Genomic DNA, 21,489 nt, shown 5'->3' with positions numbered 1-21,489 from the left:
TTGTCCTCATCTTCCACCCCACCAGCCTTCACATTCAACGGATCATCCTCCACCATTTGCATCACCTCCAGTGTGATCCCACCACCAAACACATCTTCCCCTCCCCTTTCAGCATTCCGAAGGTACCATTCCCTCCGCGACACCCTGGTCCACTCCTCTATCACCCACTCCCCTTCTCACGCAAGCGCAGGAGATGCAACACCTGCCCTTTTACCACCTTCCTTCCCACCGTCCAGGCCCCCAAATATTCCTTCCAGGTGAAACAGCAATTTACCTGTACTTTTTTCAATTTAGTATACTGTATTCACTGCTCACGATGCTGTCTCCTCTGCATTGGGGAGACCAAACCCAGATTGGGTGACCGCTTTGCAGAACACCTCCGTTCAGTCGCAAACGTGACCCTGAGCTTCCAGTCACCTGTCATTTTAATTCTCCAAACTACTCCAACTCTGACCTCGATCTCCTGCACTGTTCCAGTGAAGCTCAACGTAAGCTCGAGGGACAGCACCTCATCTTTCTACTGGGCACTTTACAGCCTTCCGGACTCAAAATTGAGTTAAACAATTTCAGATCATAACCTCTGGCCAATGTTCCCTCTAACATGCTCGGTCACGCAGCCCGGGATTGGCTTTTCCCATGTTAAATTTTGCGCTTGCACGAAGCGGTCAATGGGCTGCTCAGCCTCAGAAAGGGGCCGAGCACCCGATAAAAATTAGGGGGAACATTGCCTCTGCCCCCATTCTTTCGGACTGCAGCTGTTGCTGATGATTATGATATTCTTATTTACACCTCATCTTTTGTTTCTTTACTCGTCTCGGTACCATCTCCTTTCGCCTTGCCCCACCATCCCTTTTGTCATTTAATTTCTCCTCCTTCCACTCTATCATAAACCTTCCCTTTTGTTCTTTCCTCCCCTCCCCACTTTCCCTGCCTCTGTACTTGCTTAAAACCTGTTACATCTTTAATCTTTTCCAGTTCTGACGAAAGGTCATCGACCTGAAACGTTAATTCTGTTTCTCTCTCCACAGATGCTGCCTGACCTGCTGAGTATTTCCAACATTTTCTGTTTTTATTTCAGATTTCCAGCATCCGCAGTATCTTGTTTGTGGACTCCTCATTCTTGGTAATTTCAATCTCCATCTGAACTCACCTTGCCCTTCCTATTCTGATTTCACTGCCCTCCTGAAACACCTCTCTCCATTTAAACTCTTTGACCGATATTCAGTCACCCCCTCGATTTTGCCAACTCACATGACATCTCTACTCCTATCGCCTCAATCACAGACCACAACCCCATATGCCTTTTCAACAGCACCTCTTTCTGCATCTGCCTCTGGAATAAATTTTCCCCCAAGTCACTTAAAATTGCACTTTCGAGCTCCCAACTGTGTAGCATTTGGCTTTTCATGCGCCACTACACTTCAGCAGCTGTCAATCTACTTCCACCTTTAATGTCTTTGTCCCCAGTAAAACCTTTGCTCTCTTCCACTCTGGTTGTTCCCCATGGTATAGCCCCCATCTTTACTCTCTCAAGTCCAAGATGCGCAGACTTGAGTCTATCTGGCGCACAACTGGTTTAGCCATCCAGAGCCAGATCTGACTGGATCACATCCAGCATTATTAGGACTTATTCTAATCTGTCAAAACCTAAATAGCAAAGACAGCCCCCAGTTTCTTTTCTCCAATACCAACCATCCCCTTAACCCCCTCTCCCCTGCCCACTCCACCCTCACCTTCTACAACAAGTGCAAGGAGCTGATGGATATCTTTGTCACCAAAATTGAGACCATTCATTCAGCTGCTTCTGCTGCATCCCCCCACTCCCTTGCCCACCAAATCAAAGCTCCCTCAAGATTCCCCTCTTCCCAAGCCCTGAACCTGCATCTTTCACTCCTCTCCCCCATGCCCTCTCTGGTTCATCTTGTCTAAGAGATCCACCTCCTACTCTCTTGTCCCCATTCCCACTAAACTGCTGACCACTAACCTGTCCTCCATGATAGCTGACATTGTAAATGGTTTCCTCTTCTCAGCTATTGGTCCCCTCCCTTTAAAAACGTCCATCATCACCCACTCTTAAATAGACACACCCTCGACCCCTGACGAAGGGTCATCGACCTGAAACGTTAACTGTTTCTCTCTCCGCAGATGCTGCCTGACCTGCTGAGTATTTCTAGCATTTTCGCTTTTTATTTCAGATTTCCAGTATCCGCAGTATTTTGCTTTTGTATCCATGTATGAATCTCTCCGATCAGTTTTCTGCCCCACCACAGCATTAAAATAGTCCTAGCCAACAATGACATCCTCTGTGACTGTGGTGCATTATCTCTCCTCGTCCTTCTTGACCTCTCTTCAGCCTCCAACCCCATCTATAATTATGGGGTCAAAAGATCAGGATAATGAAACAGTTTGGGTGGAGGTAAGAATAATAAGGGGAAAAAAGCACTAGTGGGCGTAGTCTATAGGCCTCCGAACAGTGGCAACTCTGTTGGACGGAGTATCAATCAGGAAATAGTTGAGGCTTGTAATAAGGGAACATCTATAATTATGGAGGATTTTAACTATCATATTAATTGGACAAAACAAATTGGGCAGGGCTGCCTTGAGGATGAGTTCATTGAGTGTATTAGGGATGGGTTTCTTGAGCAGTATGTAACTGAACCGACCAGGGGGCAAGCAACCTTAGATCTGGTCCTGTGTAACGAGACAGGATTAATTAAAAATGTCCTAGTAAAGGATCCCCTTGGAATGAGTGACCATAACATGGTTGAATTCCATATTCAATTAGAGGGTGAGAAGGTTGGATCTCAAACAAGCGTGCTAAGCTTGAATAAAGGAGACTATGAAGGTATGAGAGCGGAATTGAGTAGAGTGGATTGGGAAAATAGATTAAAGGGTAAGACGATACATGATCAGTGGTGTACATTTAAGGAGTTATTTTACAACTTCCAAAAAATATATATTCCACTGAGAAGAAAAGGGTGTAAAAGAAAAGACAGCCATCCGTGGCTAAGTAAAGAAATTAAGGATAGTATTCGACTAAAAACAAGGGCATATAAGGTAGCCAAATCTATTGGGAGGATAGAGGATTGGGAAAACTTTAAAAGACAGCAAAAAATAACAAAAAGATTGATTAAGAAAGGGAAGATAGATTATGAAAGTAAATTAGCAAAAAATATAAAAACAGATAGTAAGAGTTTTTATAGTTATATAAAAAGAAAAAGGGTGGCTAAAGTAAATGTTGGTCCCTCAGAGGATGAGACCGGGAAATTAATGGTGGGAAATATGGAGATGGCAAAAACACTGAATGAATATTTTATATCAGTCTTTACAGTAGACGACACTAAGAATATCCCAACACTGGACAAACAGGGGGCTAAAGGGGGGGGAGGAGCTAAACACGATCAAAATCACTAAGGAAGTGGTACTCGGTAAAATAATGGGACTCAAGGCGGATAAATCACCTGGACCTGATGGCTAACATCCTAGGGTCTTGAGGGAAGTGGCGATAGGGATTGTGGATGCATTGGTAATAATTTTCCAAAACTCCCTGGACTCGGCAAAGGTCCCGGCAGACTGGAAAACTGCTAATGTTGCATCCTTATTTAAAAAGGGCAGTAGACAGAAGACTGGAAACTATAGACCGGTTAGCCTAACATCTGTGGTAGGTAAAATTTTGGAGTCCATTATTAAGGAGACAGTAACAGGACATTTGGATAATCATAATTTAATAGGACAAAGTCAGCATGGTTTTATGAAGGGGAAGTCATGTTTGACAAATTTGCTGGAGTTCTTTGAGGAAGTAACATATAGGGTGGATAAAGGGGAACCAGTGGACGTAGTGTATTTAGACTTCCAAAAGGCATTTGACAAGGTGCCACACAAAAGATTATTGCTTAAGATAAAAAATCATGGGATTGGGGGTAATATTCTAGCATGGATAGAGGATTGGCTATCTAACAGAAGGCAGAGAGTTGGGATAAATGGTTCATTCTCAGACTGGCAATCAGTAACTAGTGGTGTTCCGCAGGGGTCAGTGCTGGGTCCCCAACTCTTTACAATCTATATTAACGATTTGGAGGAGGGGACCGAGTGTAACATATCAAAGTTTGCAGATAATACTAAGATGGGAGGGAAAGTAGTGAGTGAGGAGGACATAAAAAACCTGCAAGGGGACATAGACAGGCTAAGTAAGTGGGCAGAGATTTGGCAGATGGAATACAATACTGGAAAGTGTGAGGTTATGCACTTTGGCAGGAAAAATCGTAGAGCAAGTTATTATCTTAATGGCAAGAAACTGGAAAGTACTGAAGTACAAAGGGATCTGGGGGTCCTGGTGCACGAAACTCAAAAGGTTAGTATGCAGGTGCAGCAAGTGATTAAGAAGGCCAATGGAATGTTGGCTTTCATTGCTAGGGGGATAGAATATAAAAATAGGGAGGTATTGCTTCAGTTGTACAAGGTATTGGTGAGACCGCACCTGGAATACTGCGTACAGTTTTGGTGTCCATACTTAAGAAAGGACATACTTGCTCTCGAGTCAGTACAAAGAAGGTTCACTCGGTTAATCCCGGGGATGGACATATGAGGAGAGGTTGAGTAGATTGGGACTCTACTCATTGGCGTTCAGAAGAATGAGAGGCGATCTTATTGAAACACATAAGATTGTGAAGGGGTTGGATCGGGTGGATGCGGGGAAGATGTTCCCGATGATGGGTGAAACTAGAACTAGGGGGCATAGTCTTAGAATAAGGGGCTGCTCTTTCAAAACTGAGATGAGGAGGAACTACTTCACTCAGAGGGTGGTAGGTCCATGGAATATGCTGCCCCAAAAAGCTGTAGAAGCTACATCATTACATAAATTTAAAACAGAAATAGACAGTTTCCTAGAAGTAAAGGGAATTGAGGGTTACGGGGAGCGGGCAGGAATTTGGACATGAGTCTAGGTTCGGATCGGTCATGGCCCTGTGGGTAGCGGAGCGGGCCCAGGTAGCCTGATCCTGCTCCTATTTCGTGTGTCTAATTCTGTTAGATTCAGGAGATGGTTCTGTGATAGTGGATTGGCGGTTAGGATCAGATCAGCCATGATCTTATTGAATGGCGGAGCAGGCTCGAGGGGCCGATTGGCCTACTCCTGCTCCTATTTCTTATGTTCTTACGACATGGTCAGCCACACCAATGCCTCTCCTTTGTTGTTCACATGAGTGGAATTGCTAGAGCATCTGTAATAATCGCTTCTCTTCCCATTCTAGACCGTTACCACTGGAGCTCTCAAGCATTACATAGAAACATAGAAGATAGGAGCAGGAGTAGGCCATTCGGCCCCTCGAGCCTGCTCCGCCACTCAACGCGATCATGGCTGATCATCCAAGTTCAGTACCCGGTCCCTGCTTTCTCCCCATACCCCTTGTCCCTTTAGCCTCAAGAAATATATCGAACTCCTTCTTGAATATATTTAATGAATTGGCCTTTACTGCCTTCTGTGGTAGAGAATTCCACAGGTTCACCACTCTCTGGGTGAAGAAATTCCTCCTCATTTCTGTCCTAAAAGGCCTACCCCTTATCCTTAGACGGTGACCCCTGGTTCTGGATTCCCCGACCATCAGGAACATCCTCCCTGCATCTAGTCTGTCCAGTCCTGCCAGAATTTTATAAGTTTCAATGAGATCCCCCCTCATTCTTCTAAACTCCAGCGAGTGCAAGCCCAATCAACCCAATCTCTCCTCATACGTCATTCCTGCCATCCCAGGTATCAGCCTGGTGAATCTTTGCTGAACTCCTTCCATGGCAAGAATATCCTTCCTCAGATAAGGCGACCAAAACTGCACACAATACTCAAGGTGCGGTCTCACCAAGGCCCTGTACAACTGCAGCAAGACATCCTTGTTCCTGTACTCAAACCCTCTCGCTATGAAGGCCAACATACCATTTGCCTTCTTAACCGCCTGCTGCTCCTGCATGCTTACCTTCAGCGACGGTTGCACAAGGACACCCAGGTCTCGTTGCACTTCCCCTTCTCCCAATCTATTGCCATTCAGATAATAATCTGCCTTCCTGTTTTTGACACCAAAGTGGATAACCTCACATTTATCCACGTTATATTGCATCTGCCATGCTTCTGCCCAATCACCCAACCTGTCCAAATCATCCTGTAGTTTCTCGGCATCCTCCTCACAGCACACATGCCCACCCAGCTTTGTGTCATCTGCAAATTTAGAGATATTACATCTAGCGCCCTTGTCTAGATCATTAATATATATTGTAAATAATCCTTGCCCCCCACCTCTTCCTCATCTGCAAGCTAATCCTTGGCAACAGCGTCCACAATGGGTCTGGTTCTACATGTACGCTGTCTACACTCAGCCCTACCTCTCCGCTACCGCTCTCGATCCCTCTACCGCCTCTATGCTGTTTGGTTGTCAAGCAAGCAATCTATCAGAATCTACATTCGGCCCATTATGCATGTACCGGCTCTTTGAAACAGCTGTCCAATTTAGTCTCACCCCCCAACTTTTTCCCCATAGCCCTGCAAATTAGTCCTCTTCAAGTACATGTCCAATTGTCTTTTTGAAGTCCCTATGGAATCTGCTTCCTCCACCCTTTCAGGTATTGCGTTCCAGATATTAACGACCCTGTGTAAAAAGTTTCCCCTCATTTCCCCTCTAGTTCTTTTGCCAATTATTTTAAATCCGTGTCCTCAGGTTATCGACCCTCCTGCCAGTGGAAACAGTTTCTCCCTATCTAATCTATTAAAACCCCTCATCATTTTTAACACCTCTATTAAATCTCCCCTTAACCTTCGCTGTTCTAAGGAGAACAGCTTCTCCAGATAACTGAAACCCCTCATCTCTGGTACCATTCTAGTAAATCTCCTCTGCATCCTCTCCAAGGCTTTGACATCCTTTCTCGTGTGGTGCCCAGAATTGGACATAATACTCCAGCTGAGGCCTAACCAGTGATTTTTAAAGGTTTAGCAGGACCTCCTTGCTTTTGTATTCAATGCACCTATTTACAAAGCCAAGAATCCCATTCACGTTCTTAACTGCCTTATCAACTTGCCCTGCCACCTTCAAAGATTTGAGTATGCACCCCCACGTTCTGCTGCTCTTGCACCCTCATCAAAATAGTACCATTTAGATTATACTGCCTCTCCATGTTGCTCCTCTCAAAGTGCATCACTTCACACTTAGCCGCATTAAATGGCATCTGCCCTGTTTTTTTCCCATTTCACCAGTTTGCTACGTTCCTCCTCACTATTTACTACATTGCCAAGTTTTGTATCATCTGCAAACTTTGAAATTGTACTCCTTATACCTAAGTACAGGTCATTTATATACAAGAAAAGTAATGGTCCCAATACTGATCCTTGGGGCACCCCACTGCATATTTCTCTCCAGTCAGAAACACATCCATTCACCATTACTCTCTGCTTCCTATCCCTTAGCCAATTACATACCCAAGTTACCATAATCCCTTTAATCCCATGCGCTTCTATTTTCCAAATAAGTCAGTTATGTGGTACTTTATCAAATGCCTTTTGAAAGTCTACATATACATCTTCATCAACCCTATCTGTTTCTTCATCAAAGAACTCAATCAGGAGAGTCAGGCACGATTTGCCTTCAACAAATCCATGCTGACTGTCCCTTATTAACCCATGTTTCTCCAAGTGAAAATTAATTCTATCCTTGACAATGGTCTCTAGTAGTTTTCCCACCACTGACGTTAAACTGATTGGTCTGCAGTTACCAGGTTTATCTCTCTCCCCCTTTTTGACTAGAATCTTAGCCATCTCGGCCCTATGCTCTGGAGTGCCCTCCCTAAACCGCTTTACTTTAACACCTTCCTTAAAACCCACCTCTATGACCAAGGTTTTAGTCATCATCAGCTTTGGCTTCTGTGATGCACCTTGGGACGACTTTCTACATTAAAGGCACTATATAAATGCAAGTTGCTGCTGTTGTCGTTGTTGGACAACATCAGGAATCAAGCTTACAATACTTCTACTTGCTCCAATATTAATGAAACTGATGAAATTTAACACGTTATCAAAAATATTCATGTAGTATCAGAAATTAAATTTTACCTTCTTGCTATCAAGCAACATTTTAACTTTGAGGAGTAACACATCATTAACAATAATCTCTTCATTTTTATAAAGAATCTGAAAGGTTTTACTGCAGATGGTACAATCGTGGACAGCAGGGGGAAAGGCAAGTTCAGAACCTAGAAAAGGAAAATGTAAAATTTACTGGTTGATGTACTTTTTAATACTTAGTGTGACAATAAGGAAACATTGGTATTTATTATGTCCTAAACAAGAATTCTAAGTTGGTTCTGATGTTTTAAAAAAAATACAGTGTATTAAAAGTTAAAGAAAACTTATCACAATCACGGAAACATCTCAGTGCTTCACATGCAATGAATTACCTTTGAAGTGCAATTGCTTTTAACATAAATAAACATAACAGCCATTTTGGACGTAGCAATGTCCCTTAATGGTCATGAAGATGACCAGACAATTTGTTTTTCTTTTGGGTGAGTCACTTGAGGTAAGAATGATGGCCAGGACATCAGAAAAACACCCTGCTCTACTTTGAATAGTGCCATGGAATCTTTAATATCCATTTCAATCACCAGGAACAAGTACAGGAAACTTTCGATTAACCAGCCCCTAAATAACCGGAACGCTCTATCCACCGGCAAAATTCAGGAGTCGGTTCAGGTAACTTTTTTTACTTTTAGTTACTTTTTTTACTCCATTTGTTGCTGTGCAAGGGCGTAGCTGAAGCTGTTGCTAAGCTACAGAGACGCTTGCAACTTGTGCCGATTGTTTTGAAGAAGCAACAGGGTTTGTTGCTTTATACGGAGCTCTGAGCTCCGTATCTTTTACTATAACGTTCAGTTATCCGGAATTGTTGATGAACCGGCAACACGTCGGTCCCATCCGTGCCGGATACCAGAAAGTTTCCTGTAAATGGAAGCTTGGTTTAACATCTGATAGTTTAAATATTTGTACAAATGCATTTTGCAATACGTAATCAAAAATACATGAAGTGCCTGAAAGCTTGGGCTGAGAAATCAGCTAAATTCAACCAGACTTGAGAGAATACAAATGTGAAGTCCAAGTTTTAAACTTATGGCATGCAAAATAAGACAACAGTAATGCTTAACCATACTCTACTGAATATCAACCTACTTCATAAATATCAGAACAATTAATATAGTTTTGAATTATTTACATGGATTGAACCGATCACTACAGCCATTATTTATTCCCTCCTGCATCGAAGCAATAATCATATGCAGACTGCACCAATCCTCAAGGAACTTAACCATCACTTGACCACACCTAGCTATTTGCAGATCTGAATACGAATACTTCACGTTATTTATTCTGTAAAAAACGAAATTGCCTTCTAAATATAAAACTTTGGGGTGGGGGAAATACCAGTTTGGAACAATAGGGCAAACTCAGGCACTCGAATAGCTCAGAATACTGAGTTTATGCAATATTTTTCCTTCCACTCACTCTGAAGAGATCAACTCCACAGGCACCAGCCCCCCCTCCAATACCTCCTGAGAGCAAGTGTAAACTATTCAAATCATAGGTGAGCCTGATCATGTCTTTGATTACAAGTAGAAACCCTGGCTGATTTTTCTCTAATCGGAGATGAGGGCAATTGTAATGCTCTTACCACTCCCTCAGGTAAGATTAGCTAATACAGAAATTCAATTTGGGATCTTCCTGGTCTGCATGGCCGAGTTGCATTCTGGATAAACTCACTCAAACCTTCAAAAAGGTGTCCTTTCATACAACTGGTAAGAATCAGATACCCAAGCTGAGGCTATGGGATACAATCATTCTCCCACAATACTTGGCCTGATCATTGCATGTGACTGTTACGTTTAGCACAAAAATAGGATATTAATTATAGCTCCTCACTGCGTACTCTGATTACAACACGTTCAGTAACTAAAACAGTAATTAAAAAATCAGCTGCCCTTTCATTTGAAATGTGAAGTAAATTGATGCCCTCAATTATGATGCCACCTCCAAGAACTGCAAATCAATGAAGCTGGTATCACAAACTACACATCACGGTACTGTACTTTGAACTAAAATCTTATTCAAAATATCTTCTGAAAACACAAGCTGATAGGCAAAGAAGAATGGCTCAGTCAATTAATAGACAGCTTGCTGAAGCACCAACTTGTTCTGCTATGGAGTGGGAAGATGTAAATTTGCACCCATGTTTTCTCACATTATGTTCCCAGTCTCAGCTATGATACCAGGCATCATGCCCGTAGAGGACATGGCAGAATACAGATTAACTGCAGCTTTGTACATTAAATGCTACACATTATCTAGTTTTAAAAATAAATCATGGTTTTACTTTTTTTTTTTTTAATTTACTAACTGGCTATTCCGGTTGTTTAATCACTGATTTGCTACAAAATCTAATTCAACAAAGAAAATTGCTGAATAATTTCTTCTAGGCTTTAAAAAAAATCACAATTTAAAGTACAAATTATTACTTGCAAGCTGCTATATTTTGGGTGAGCATAAAAATGATCCACTGAACATTACACACGAGAGGGATTGTGTAATTTCGTTTGTAAACATGGCAAAATATATTTTCTGTAAAGTAACGCATTCTCTGAAAGAGACATAGGAGTCAGTTAATAAAAATGAATGTAGACACAATTATTTTTATTTTCAATTTAACAGAAAATTCATTCAAGTTGAGTTTACTTTATTGTAGGCTTACATTTCTCTATTGCCCTGTACTAAAATACCTCATTGTACATATCTGCCCATTTTAGAAGCGCAGACATTTTCTTAGTGTCACGTTGAGTATTTTGGTCAAGATACATGGCTAACTAATTTAATATCAGATTTTCATTTGAAATGCAGCCAATCTTCTCCCCTCCTTTCTTTGATTGCTGAGGTAATGGTTCATGGGTGCTGACAGCCCTCCAGTATCTCATCCAAATAGCTATTTTTCATTTGCGAGAGAAACTGTGCTTGCCAATTAGCCATTCAACCAACAAGGGCATCAACCATCATCTAGCATCTACAGAAATGCATCTCCAGGCCGGTGGAGCAGGAATAATGGATGATTTTTCTCCTACCCGACCAAAGGCACTGAAGCCAATCGCAGCCTCAGCTCAAATCAGCTAACAGCACTGCCAGAGAACTGAAGCTCGTGAAATTCTGTCGATATGGCTTAGTACCACAGCACACAATGCAGTTTTCTACTAACCCAACAGAGAAGATGATTAAAATAAAAACATTTCTCCATGAGGGAGGAATGTTATTTTATTTTTTAAAATGACAACAGATTTCAATACAGATAGTTTATTCAAAGGCAGTTTCTGAATTTCCTTTACAATTTTTGCTGGTGCTTCAAAGACAAAAACTTATTTCAATAAATGTGAATTGAAAACCAAGTCTGTTGAACTATTTTAAGGAAATAAATATGTAATGTAATTAAAACCTACATGCAGGTTACACTAGAACAAAGTGAACAAATACGGCAATAGCAATAGAAATTGGCAGTTGACCCAGAACGTGTAAGAGTAGCTGATGTGAAGAACAAAGTACAGAACCAAAAGTAAAAGAGCATTTAGAACATCAAGCCTGTGCCTACCACAACTTGCACCATCATTGACTCTTTAAAAGAAAAATCAGTTTCCTTCAGATTCTACAAAGTTCCTCTCTTCGTTATTTCCCCCACCAAGAAAGAAAATATCCTGAAGTAAATGGGAATCGGGGGAAAAACTCTCCACTGGCTGGAGTCATACCTAGCATAAAGGAAGATGGTTGTGGTGGTTGGAGGTCAATCATCACAACCCCAGGACATCGCTGCAGGAGTTCCTCAGAGCAGTGTCCATGGCCCAACCATCTTCAGCTGCTTCATCAATGACCTTCCCTCCATCAGGTGGTCAGAAGTGGGGATGTTCACTGATGACTGCACAGTGTTCAGTGCCATTTGCAACTCCTCAGATAATGAAGCAGTTCATGCCCGCATGTAGCAAGACCTGGACGATATTCAGGCTTAGGCTGCTAAGTGGCAGGTAACATTCGCACCACACAAGTGCCAGGCAATGACTATCTCCAAAAAGCGTCTAACCACCGCCCCTTGACATTCAACAGCATTACCATCACCAAATCCCCCATCAACATCCTGGGGGGTCACCATTGACCAGAAACTTAACTGGACCAGCCACATTAATACTGTGGCAACAAGAGCAGGTCAGAGGCTGGGTATTCTGTGGAGAGTGTCTCACCTCCTGACTCCCCAAAGCCTTTCCACCATCTACAAGGCACAAGTAAGGAGTGTGATAGAATACTCTCCACTTGTCTGGATAAGTGCAACTCTAACAACACAAGAAGCTCGACACCAACCAGGACAAAGTAGCCCGCTTGATTGGCACCTCATCCACCACCTTAAACATTCACTCCCTCCACCACCGTCATCGAACCGTTGCTGCAGGGTGTACCATCTACAAGGTGCACTGCAGCAACTCGCCAAAACTACTTTGGCAGCGCCTCCCAAACCCACGACCTCTACCACCTAGAAGGACAAGGGCAGCAGGTGCATGGGAACACCACCACCTCCAAGTTCCCCTCCAAATCACACACCATCCTGACGTGGAAGTATATTGCCGTTCCTTCATCGTCACTGGGTCAAAATCCTGGAACTCCCTCCTTAACATCACTGTGGGAGTACCTTCGCCACATGGACTGCAGCGGTTCAAGGCGGCGGCTCATCATCAACTTCTCAAGGGCAACCAAGGATGGGTAATAAATGCTGGCCTTGCCAGTGACGCCCACATCCCATGAACAAATAAAAAAAAGTCTCTCTGCATAACATTGAGCTTCATGTCACAATCATCCTTCGGCACTCTGCAAACTTTCACCAATAGATGAAGTGTTCTGTGAGTTGGACATAATGGCCCAGTAATTCGGGTCCCAACGCGCGAGTAAGCACCGTGTACTCACGCGTGGGCCCGATGGAAGTGCCGGTTTTCAGCATGCACAGCGCATGCGCGGAAAACCGGCATTTCCTTTCCTCTGAACCAAGGGGTTCAGAGGTCGAACACGTGCGCGCTGAAATTCTTTTTTTTTTTATATACAGGGTTGCCCGTGCGATAAGGCCTCGTTTTTACGCGAGAAAAAAGCAGACATAAGTACTTAGTTTTAAAAGGTAAGTGGTCTATTAATTAAAGTTAGAATTTTTTTCCCCACAGGTTTATTATTTTTAAAGACTTTACAGTAAGGTAAGTGTATTTTTAGACTCGATTTGTTAAAAAATTATTTTTTTTCAAAAATTTGAATAATTGTTTAAATTAGTTTTTTACAGTTATTAATAGTTCATTTAATTAGTGGGATTTTTAAAAACTTTTATTTGAAGTTTAAGTACTGTTTTGGGCGCCCGGAGTTTTCATGAGTTTGACAGTTCTTACTATCAAACTCATGAATGAACTTTTGCAACCTCCGATTGGTTGCCCAGTGCGCACGTGATCCCAGCCGGCTCATCGAACTAACTACGCCGCTGGATCACGCAAGCACAGCGCGCCGGGAGCTGAACTGGGCCACTGACAGGAAATCCACGCAGGGCCAGGCTTCAACTGTCGGCGCGCTATGTAAGTGCAGGTCGGGGGCTTGCACCCGCGGGAAGCCCCCGACACCAATTTCTGGGCCAATATATAGTAGCCTCACCAATAATCGACAAGGATTAAAATATTTGATTTTAATACCCTTGAAATGCATCCCAGTACTTTACCGCTTTACATTGACAAGATTTTACAATACCTGCGTGATTGACTGTAGGTAGTGCTGTCACCAAGCACTAAAGGTGTAATTCAACCCAATGCACTACAACAGCAACTTGCATTTATATAGCGCCTTTAACAGTAAAACATCCCAAGGCACTACACAGGAGCGTTTAGACAAAATCTGACACCGACTCACATAAGATGATATTAGGACAGGTGACCAACAGCTTGGCCAGAGGTACGTTTTAAGGAGCATTTTAAAAGGAGGAGGGGTAGAGAGGTGGCGGGAGGGAATTCCAGAGCTTAGGGCATAGACAGCTGAAGGCATGGCTGCCAATGGTGGCACAAAGGAAATCGGGATGCACAAGAGGCCAGAATTGGAGGAACACAGAGTTCTTGGAGGGTTGTAGGGCTGGTGGAGGTTATTGAGATACGGAAGGGCAAGGCCATGGAGGGATTTGAAAACAAGGATGAGAATTTTAAATTTAAGGTGTTGCTGGACTGGGAGCCAATGCAGGTCAGCGAGCACAGGGGTGATGGGTGACATGACTTGGTGTGAGTTAGGATGTGGGCAGCAGAGTTCTGAATGAACTCGTTTGCTATAGTGAAGATTGCAGGGAGCCCAATATGCTTTAAAAGTTGGTCAGATGTGGGTTAGAGTTATTTCCGTCCAAACTGAAAGATTTAGTCTCCAATTACTTCTACAGCGATCTGGCTCTTCCAGTGGCTCATTTTATCAAATACCCATCTCCTAATGCATTTAGGAGGATCGCAAATCACCTACATCTGTGCCAGAACACCTACAGGAAACTTTAGTTTATCCGGAGGTTAACTGTCCGGAATGCTCGAGCCACCGGCAAAATTCAGGAGTCGGTTCAGTAAGTTTTTTTTCTTTTCGTTGCTTTTTTTCCCACTAGTCAGGCTCTGCAAGGTCTAGCTAAAGCTGTTGCTTAGCTACAGAGACGTTTGCAAGCTACGGCCGACTGTTTAGAAGCTGTTGCTAAGCAACAGGGTTTGTTGCTAGATACGGAGCTCAAAAGCTTCCGTATGTTTTAACATTAGCGCTGGTTTGTCCGGCAGTTTTGATGGGACGGCAACAGCTCGGTCCCATCGGTGCCAGATATCACAAAGTTTCCTGTAGATGGACCTTCAACTGTTGTATCCAATGTTTTGTCTGTAGCAGTGCAGTCAGGACACCCACTTGCAACTTTCCTAGGACAGATCTTTTGTACATATTTTCCACAGTTCAAGAACCCAATCAGCCTTAAAAAGATCAGCAATACTTTAGTAAACAACAAAGATTACAAGTAGTCAGACGTAGCTTCCCGATGGATCATAACCAAATTAAAATAAGTTTGTTAACAAGACATTTAGCCCGCCCAGTTCCAATTTCAAGGCCCAGTTGGATATTTTAAAATTATTTTACTGCCCTAAAGCCATATTTATTTACCCTTTCCTCACTCAGGCATTAATAAACTCTTTTGAATACAAAAAGATTATACTGCTATCCAAACATTACTTGCAAGCAATTAATGTACCATCATTCCTGCAAATTACTACCTAGATTAACAGATATATTTGTTTTCATCTACGTTAACAGAATGCCATGGTATAACAAACAAAATGTTTCATCTCCACAGAGGAATCATGCAGTTAATGGTAGGAAAACATCAGCACTGTGATTTCCCAAGGCAAAGAAAACTTGGATAACATTTTGAAGAATTAATCAAGCCTCACTTGAGATCATTACGGATCAAAGGTTGAATCTGGAACCTTCCTGCTCTGTGGAGCTTAATGCCCACTACACAGTGATTTACCCAAGTACCCATGGGGGTGCTAACACAATGCGTTTTTAAAGACAGATGTTTTCCATGAAGGTAAGGTACCCGCAATTGAAGGAAGAATGCACTACATAACTCAGTTGGCCCTCTCAAGAGTTAAGCAGTTAAACACGGGCTCCAAAGAATGCAGCATCATATTAGGCCCTTCACATGTGTCCTGCCGGCATGGATCTGCACAGACTGGTCAACACTCGGATCTCAACAGTTTTCTGCCCAACAACCAACTCCACTCTCATCTGACTGCTCAGGAACCTACAGCAAGTTCCTCTAAAAATGGCTCTTAAAGCATGTGGTTTCTCCACTCGCCACCTCGCCCGTCTGTTTGGCATCTCTGCAGTTCAGTACTCAGCCTATCAGCAGCCTGCTTTGTCAAGGGTGAGAGTCAGAGGAGGAAGAACAAAAAATGATGCTTCCCCTCGTGGGGGAATCTAGAACTGGGGGCATAGTTTCAGAATAAGGGGTCGCCCATTTAAAATGGAGAGGAGGAGGACTTTCTTCTCTCAGAGGGTAGTGAATCTTTGGAATTCTCTACCCCAGGGAGCTGTAGAGGCTGGGTCATTGAATATATTTAAAGGTGAATATAGACAGATTTTTGAACGATAAGGGAGTCAGGGGTTATGGGGAGCAGACAGGAAAGTGGAGTTAAGGCCAAGACCAGATCAGCCATGATCTTATTGAATGGCGGAGCAGGCTCAAGGGGCCGAATGGCCTACTCCTGCTCCTATTTCTTATGTTCTAAAACAACACTGCCAAGTTTCTGTCTACCATCCACTGGTTGATCTCAATTCTACTGCAAATCTTCTACCTGCAGTCTTTGCCATAAACCATTATATTATGTTCCCCTCCATTTGAATTCTCATAATGCCACCTCTGAAACTTGAACCTGTCTCTTCACTTTACAGATTCTGAAGGACCTACAGTGTATTGCTTTTGTTTCAGATTTTCAGCATTTACACTTTCTTTTATTTCATAATGTTCCAGTGCTCAGCTTTGGGAGCTGGCTTCAAAGAGCTCCCCATCTTGTAGAAATGAAAAGTGCCCAGCCAGTAAGGAAATAATCTTTGCTCAAATACTCCTAAAGTTGCTGCTCTCTATTGACGCAACAGCTCCTCCTCAGCCCTTCTGCCTGGCTGACTCCAGACTTCCAACTCCGACCTCAAGGCTAGCTCGGAACCCCACCGCCACTCCCCTGCCCCCTAATCTCCAGCCCAAATCATGTAGTCATTGTCCCCTTGGCTGAACCTAGACCCTCTGACCTCCAGAGTGAACACCAGTTGTGAACTTTGTTCACCGTTCTTCAGACGCCAACAAATGAACATTCTTTACCTTACACCAGCTTTTCTTTATGGTGCATATCTGCTCTCCATGAAACAGCATCCACAAACTTTTTCAGGTGAACTCTTCTTGCTACTTTTGTTAGTGCTTTCTTTAGTGTGCGCAACAAGGCTGCCAACTGAGTGAATGGCAGGGTAGGTGTGCGGAATATACAAACATTCTTGACCCATGAAGTTTGGAACCAGTGGCTCCATCTATCATGATCAGGAACAGTGGAACACCCAATGGGTATGCCATTGCACTGCTTTCATAGGAATGCAGGAATTTCTGGACAAATAAAAGAGCAAGGTCCATCTAGCTTGCCTTCTACCATCCTAGTAGTCACATGATACAATGATATTGGAGTTGTTGACTAATCATGGCAATCAATCTCTATCAGTCTACAACAGATCTTTAAATGACATGAGGAAAACCCCAGCGATGGAGAGCTTCAGGGACTGTAAGTCCAAAGTCACCTTTTTACACTCAAGCATGCTACACTTACCAGTCACGTCTCAAATTACTCATATACTGTAACCCAAAATGTTATTTTCTGAAATAAATCTGGTATTAATTTCCGAGTGCTGAACCAGCTTTGCATCCTGAAAATTGTTGCCTTCTGACACTAAGAGGAGTGTGGATGGCAAGACTGGCGCAAAAAGACTGCCAAGACATATAAAAAGTATTAAAAAACCGCCAAGAACAATTCACTATCTACTGGAGTGAGACTCCACAGCTTTATTGGTCCCTTTATGGGGCTCCAAGGTTGAGTGTCATGTCAGGACCATATATCACGTCATTACCAGGGTCCTCCAAGGCATTAATTACTAGCCCTAAATGGCTGCAGCAGGAATAATTCGTAATAATGTCATAAATTCAGGACTTTCACGATTGCCATCAAGTTCAATGGGAGCCTCACGGAGAGAATAAACTTTTATCGGATTTGACGAGGCCAACAGCGGAGCGACGCAAATTATTCAGCAATTTGCAGAGGATCGGAACTGATGGTGCATCTCTTTTGCTCCTTAAATTGCTGCATATTTTACGAATTAATAATGGCGTGCAAGCGTTACTAAGCCATTTTAATGATGAGACTTCCCAGCAATTTCTGGCCCCATATGTCCAAGACCAGTGATATCTGGCATCATTAGCCCACGTTCTGCAAGCTGCACCTTGCCCAACTCCTGCTATTTGGGGACGGTGGAGGGAGGGAGAGCGAGAGCAAAAGAGAGAGCGGCATTCAAACTCTATAACTTTGAAGCATTCCAGTGGTATCGAGTGTCCATAATTAAGTATCCATGTTTTACATATTGATTCTAGCTAGGATTTCTCTCTATTCAGGAGGAACACTTGCCCGCCCTACCCAAGCTTCTCTAGGCACTCAGGAGTTTGTCACAAGAGCTTGAAAAAGCCAATTATCTAATAATGGGTAGATATAAAGATCCCACAGCTGAAGGATGGATGTCACTAGGCACTTAGCACACCTCCATCCCCAACAACCGCTATAAAAAACTTACAATCTCACCCACTGCACTGCTTTTTATCTGCATCGTTCTGAAGTAGCTTAAAAAGTAGTTAACTTAAAATTAATATGGCAAAAATGTAACCGCTAGGCTTTAAAAATGAAAAGGACATAATATTTAGTTTGGATATTCTTGGACAAAAGGCTACAACACAGGACTACTTGCATGCCAAACAACGGAAGCAACACGTGATAGACAGAGCTAAGCAATCTCACAACCATCGGATCAAATCAAAGCTCTGCAGTCCTGCCACATCCAGTCATGAGTGGTGGTGGACAATTAAACAGTTAACAGGAGGAGGAGGCTCCAAAAATATCCCCATCCTCAATGATGGTGGAGCCCAGCATGTGAGTGCAAAAGACAAAGCTGAAGCATTTGCAACTATCTTCAGCCAGAAGTGCCGAGTGGGTGCTCCATCTCGGCCTCCTCCTGAGGTCCCCAGCATCACAGATGCCAGTCTTCGGCCCATTTAATTCACTCCACGTGATGTCAAGAAACGGCTGAAGACACTGGATACTGCAAAGGCTATGGGCCCTGACAACATTCCGGCAATAGTACTGAAGACTTGTGCTCCAGAACTAGCTGCGCCCCTAGCCAAGCTGTTGCAGTGCAGCTACAACACTGGCATCTACCCGGCAATGTGGAAAACTGCCCAAGTATGTCCCGTCTACAAAAAGCAGGACAAATCCGACCCGGCCAATTACCGTCCCATCAGTCTACTCGCAATCATCAGCAGTGATGGAAGGTGTCATCGACAGTGCTATCAAGCGGCACTTACTCAGCAATAACCTGCTAACTGACGCCCAGTTTGGGTTCCACCAGGGCCACCCAGCTCCTGACCTCATTACAGCCTTGGTCCAAGCATGGACAAAAGAGCTGAACTCAAGAGGTGAGGTGAGAGTGACTGCCCTTGACATCAAGGCAGCATTTGATCGAGTGTGGCATCAAGGAGCCCTAGCAAAACTGAAGTCAATGGGAATCAAGGGGAAAACTCTCCATTGGTTGGAATCATACCTAGCACAAAGGAAGTTGGCTGTGGTTGTTGGAGGTCATTCATCTCAATCACATGACATCACTGCAGGAGTTCCTCAGGGCAGTGTCCTAGGCCCAACCATCTTCAGCTGTTTCATCAATGACCTACCCTCCATCATAAGGTCAGAAGTGGGGATGTTCGCTGATGATTGCACACTGTTCAGCACCATTCGAGACTCGTCAGATACTGACGCAGTCCGTGTCCATATGCAGCAAGACCTGGACAACATTCAGACTTGGGCTGACAAGTGGCAAGTAACATTCGCACCACACAAGTGCCAGGCAATGACCAGCTCCAACAAGCGAGACTCTAACCATCTCCCCATGACATTCAATGGCATTACCATCGCTGAATCCCCCACTATCAACACCCTGGGGGTTACCATTGATCAGAAACTGAACTAGACCAGCCATATAAATACCGTGGCTGCAAGAGCAGGCCAGAGACTGGGAATTCTGCGGCGAGTGTCTCACCTCCTGACTCCCTAAAGCCTTTCCACCATCTACAAAGCACAAGTCAGGAGTGTGATGGAATACTCTCCACTTGCCTGGATGAGTGCCGCTCCAACAACATTCAAGAAGCTCGACACCATTCAGGATAAAGCAGCCCGCTTGATTGGCACTCCATCCACCTTCAACATTCACTCCCTCCACCACCGGCGCACTGTGGCTGCAGTGTGTACCATCTACAAGATGCACTGCAGCAACTCACCAAAGCTCCTTCAACAGCACCTTCCAAACCCACGACCTCTACCACTTAGAAGGACAAGGGCAGCAGACGCATGGGAACATCACCACCTACAAGTTCCCCTCCAAGCCACACACCATCCTGACTTGGACCTGTATCGCCGTTCCTTCACTGTCGCTGGGCCAAAATCCTGGAACTCCCTTCTTAACAGCATTGTGGGTGTACCTACACCATATGGACTGCAGCGGTTCAAGAAGGCGGCTCACCACCATCTTCTCAAGGGCAATTAGGGATGGGCACTAAATGCAGGCCTAGCCAGCCAGCGACGCCCACATCCCATCAGTGAATAATTTTTTTTTTTTTTTTAATATAAAAAGCCTTCGCAAGTCACACAGTTCAACTCCAGTTCCTAAACATTAAAACTCCTTCCATTCCTCCTACCTGCTGGATTCAGTAGACTGGCCTCCAACTTGTGTGGAACTCTGGGAGGCAGCTTCATAGTTGCACGGATCTGGTAAAATCTGCAAATGAAAATGTATGGATACGTTATGATAAAGGTAATAGTACATATACTGCAATTAGAAATAATTCTGTAATTGTAGAATGATTAAACCAGGTTAAATATAGATTACAACCTTAAATGCTTCAGTCATCACTTACATTTTGAAAATCTATATACCAGTCATCTCAACAATCAGTTCCTTTAAAAAAAGTACTCCAACTGAAGGCCCTACAGTACCTTTATTCTGGAGTACATACAACAACAACTTGCATTTATATAGTGCCTTTAATGTAGTAAAATATCAGACAAACAAAACCTGACACCCAACCAAGAATATAATATTAGGACAGGTAACAAGCTTGGTCAAAGAGACAAAGAATTTACAGCACAGAAACAGGCCATTTGGCCCAACAGATTTGTGCCAGTGTTTATGTTCCACATGAGCCTCCTCCCTCCCACCCGAGTTCATCAAACCCTATCAGCAGATCCTTCTATTCCTTTCTCCCTCATGTACTTTTCTTTTTTTAAATGCCACTGATTAAAGGGTTAAATTACAAGGGACAGGTTTCAAAACCTTGGCTAGTTTTCCCTTGAATATAGAAGATTAAACGGTAATCTGATCGAGTTGTTTAAGATGATTAAAGGATTCGATAGGATAGATAGAGAAACTATTTCCTCTGGTGGTGGAGTCCAGAATAAGGGGGAATAACCTTAAAATTAGACCTAGGCCTTTCAGGGGTGATGTCAGGAAGCACTTTTTCCTCACAAAGGGTAGTGGAAATGGCTTCTCAACCATTGTTCATACAC

At 43.4% G+C, this 21,489-nt stretch overlaps 1 protein-coding gene across 9 annotated transcripts in view; it reads right to left on the bottom strand.

The window, feature by feature from the left end:
- Window positions 1-21,489, bottom strand: part of fam135a (family with sequence similarity 135 member A) — a 305,872-nt gene that overhangs the window by 196,218 nt on the left and 88,165 nt on the right. For 8 of the 9 annotated variants that reach the window (XR_015079491.1, XR_015079490.1, XM_085996568.1 and 5 more), the window contains 2 exons: window positions 20,622-20,701; window positions 8,084-8,223 (listed from right to left, as the gene is read on the bottom strand). Coding sequence is in view for 7 of the 9 variants with exons in the window: in XM_085996568.1 (XP_085852694.1) it covers window positions 8,084-8,223; window positions 20,622-20,701 (220 nt within the window). In the remaining 2 variants the exon portion in view is untranslated. The remainder of the gene's footprint in view (window positions 1-8,083; window positions 8,224-20,621; window positions 20,702-21,489) is intronic. The other variant, XM_085996575.1, reaches the window with a different exon arrangement.

The sequence above is a fragment of the Somniosus microcephalus genome, chromosome 9, assembly GCF_052327205.1.
Source record: "Somniosus microcephalus isolate GS21.2 chromosome 9, FLI_Smic_1.0, whole genome shotgun sequence".
Lineage (NCBI taxonomy): Eukaryota > Metazoa > Chordata > Chondrichthyes > Squaliformes > Somniosidae > Somniosus > Somniosus microcephalus.
The sequence above is the reverse complement of the archived record's forward strand: the minus strand, read 5'-3'. Positions and strand labels throughout refer to the sequence as shown.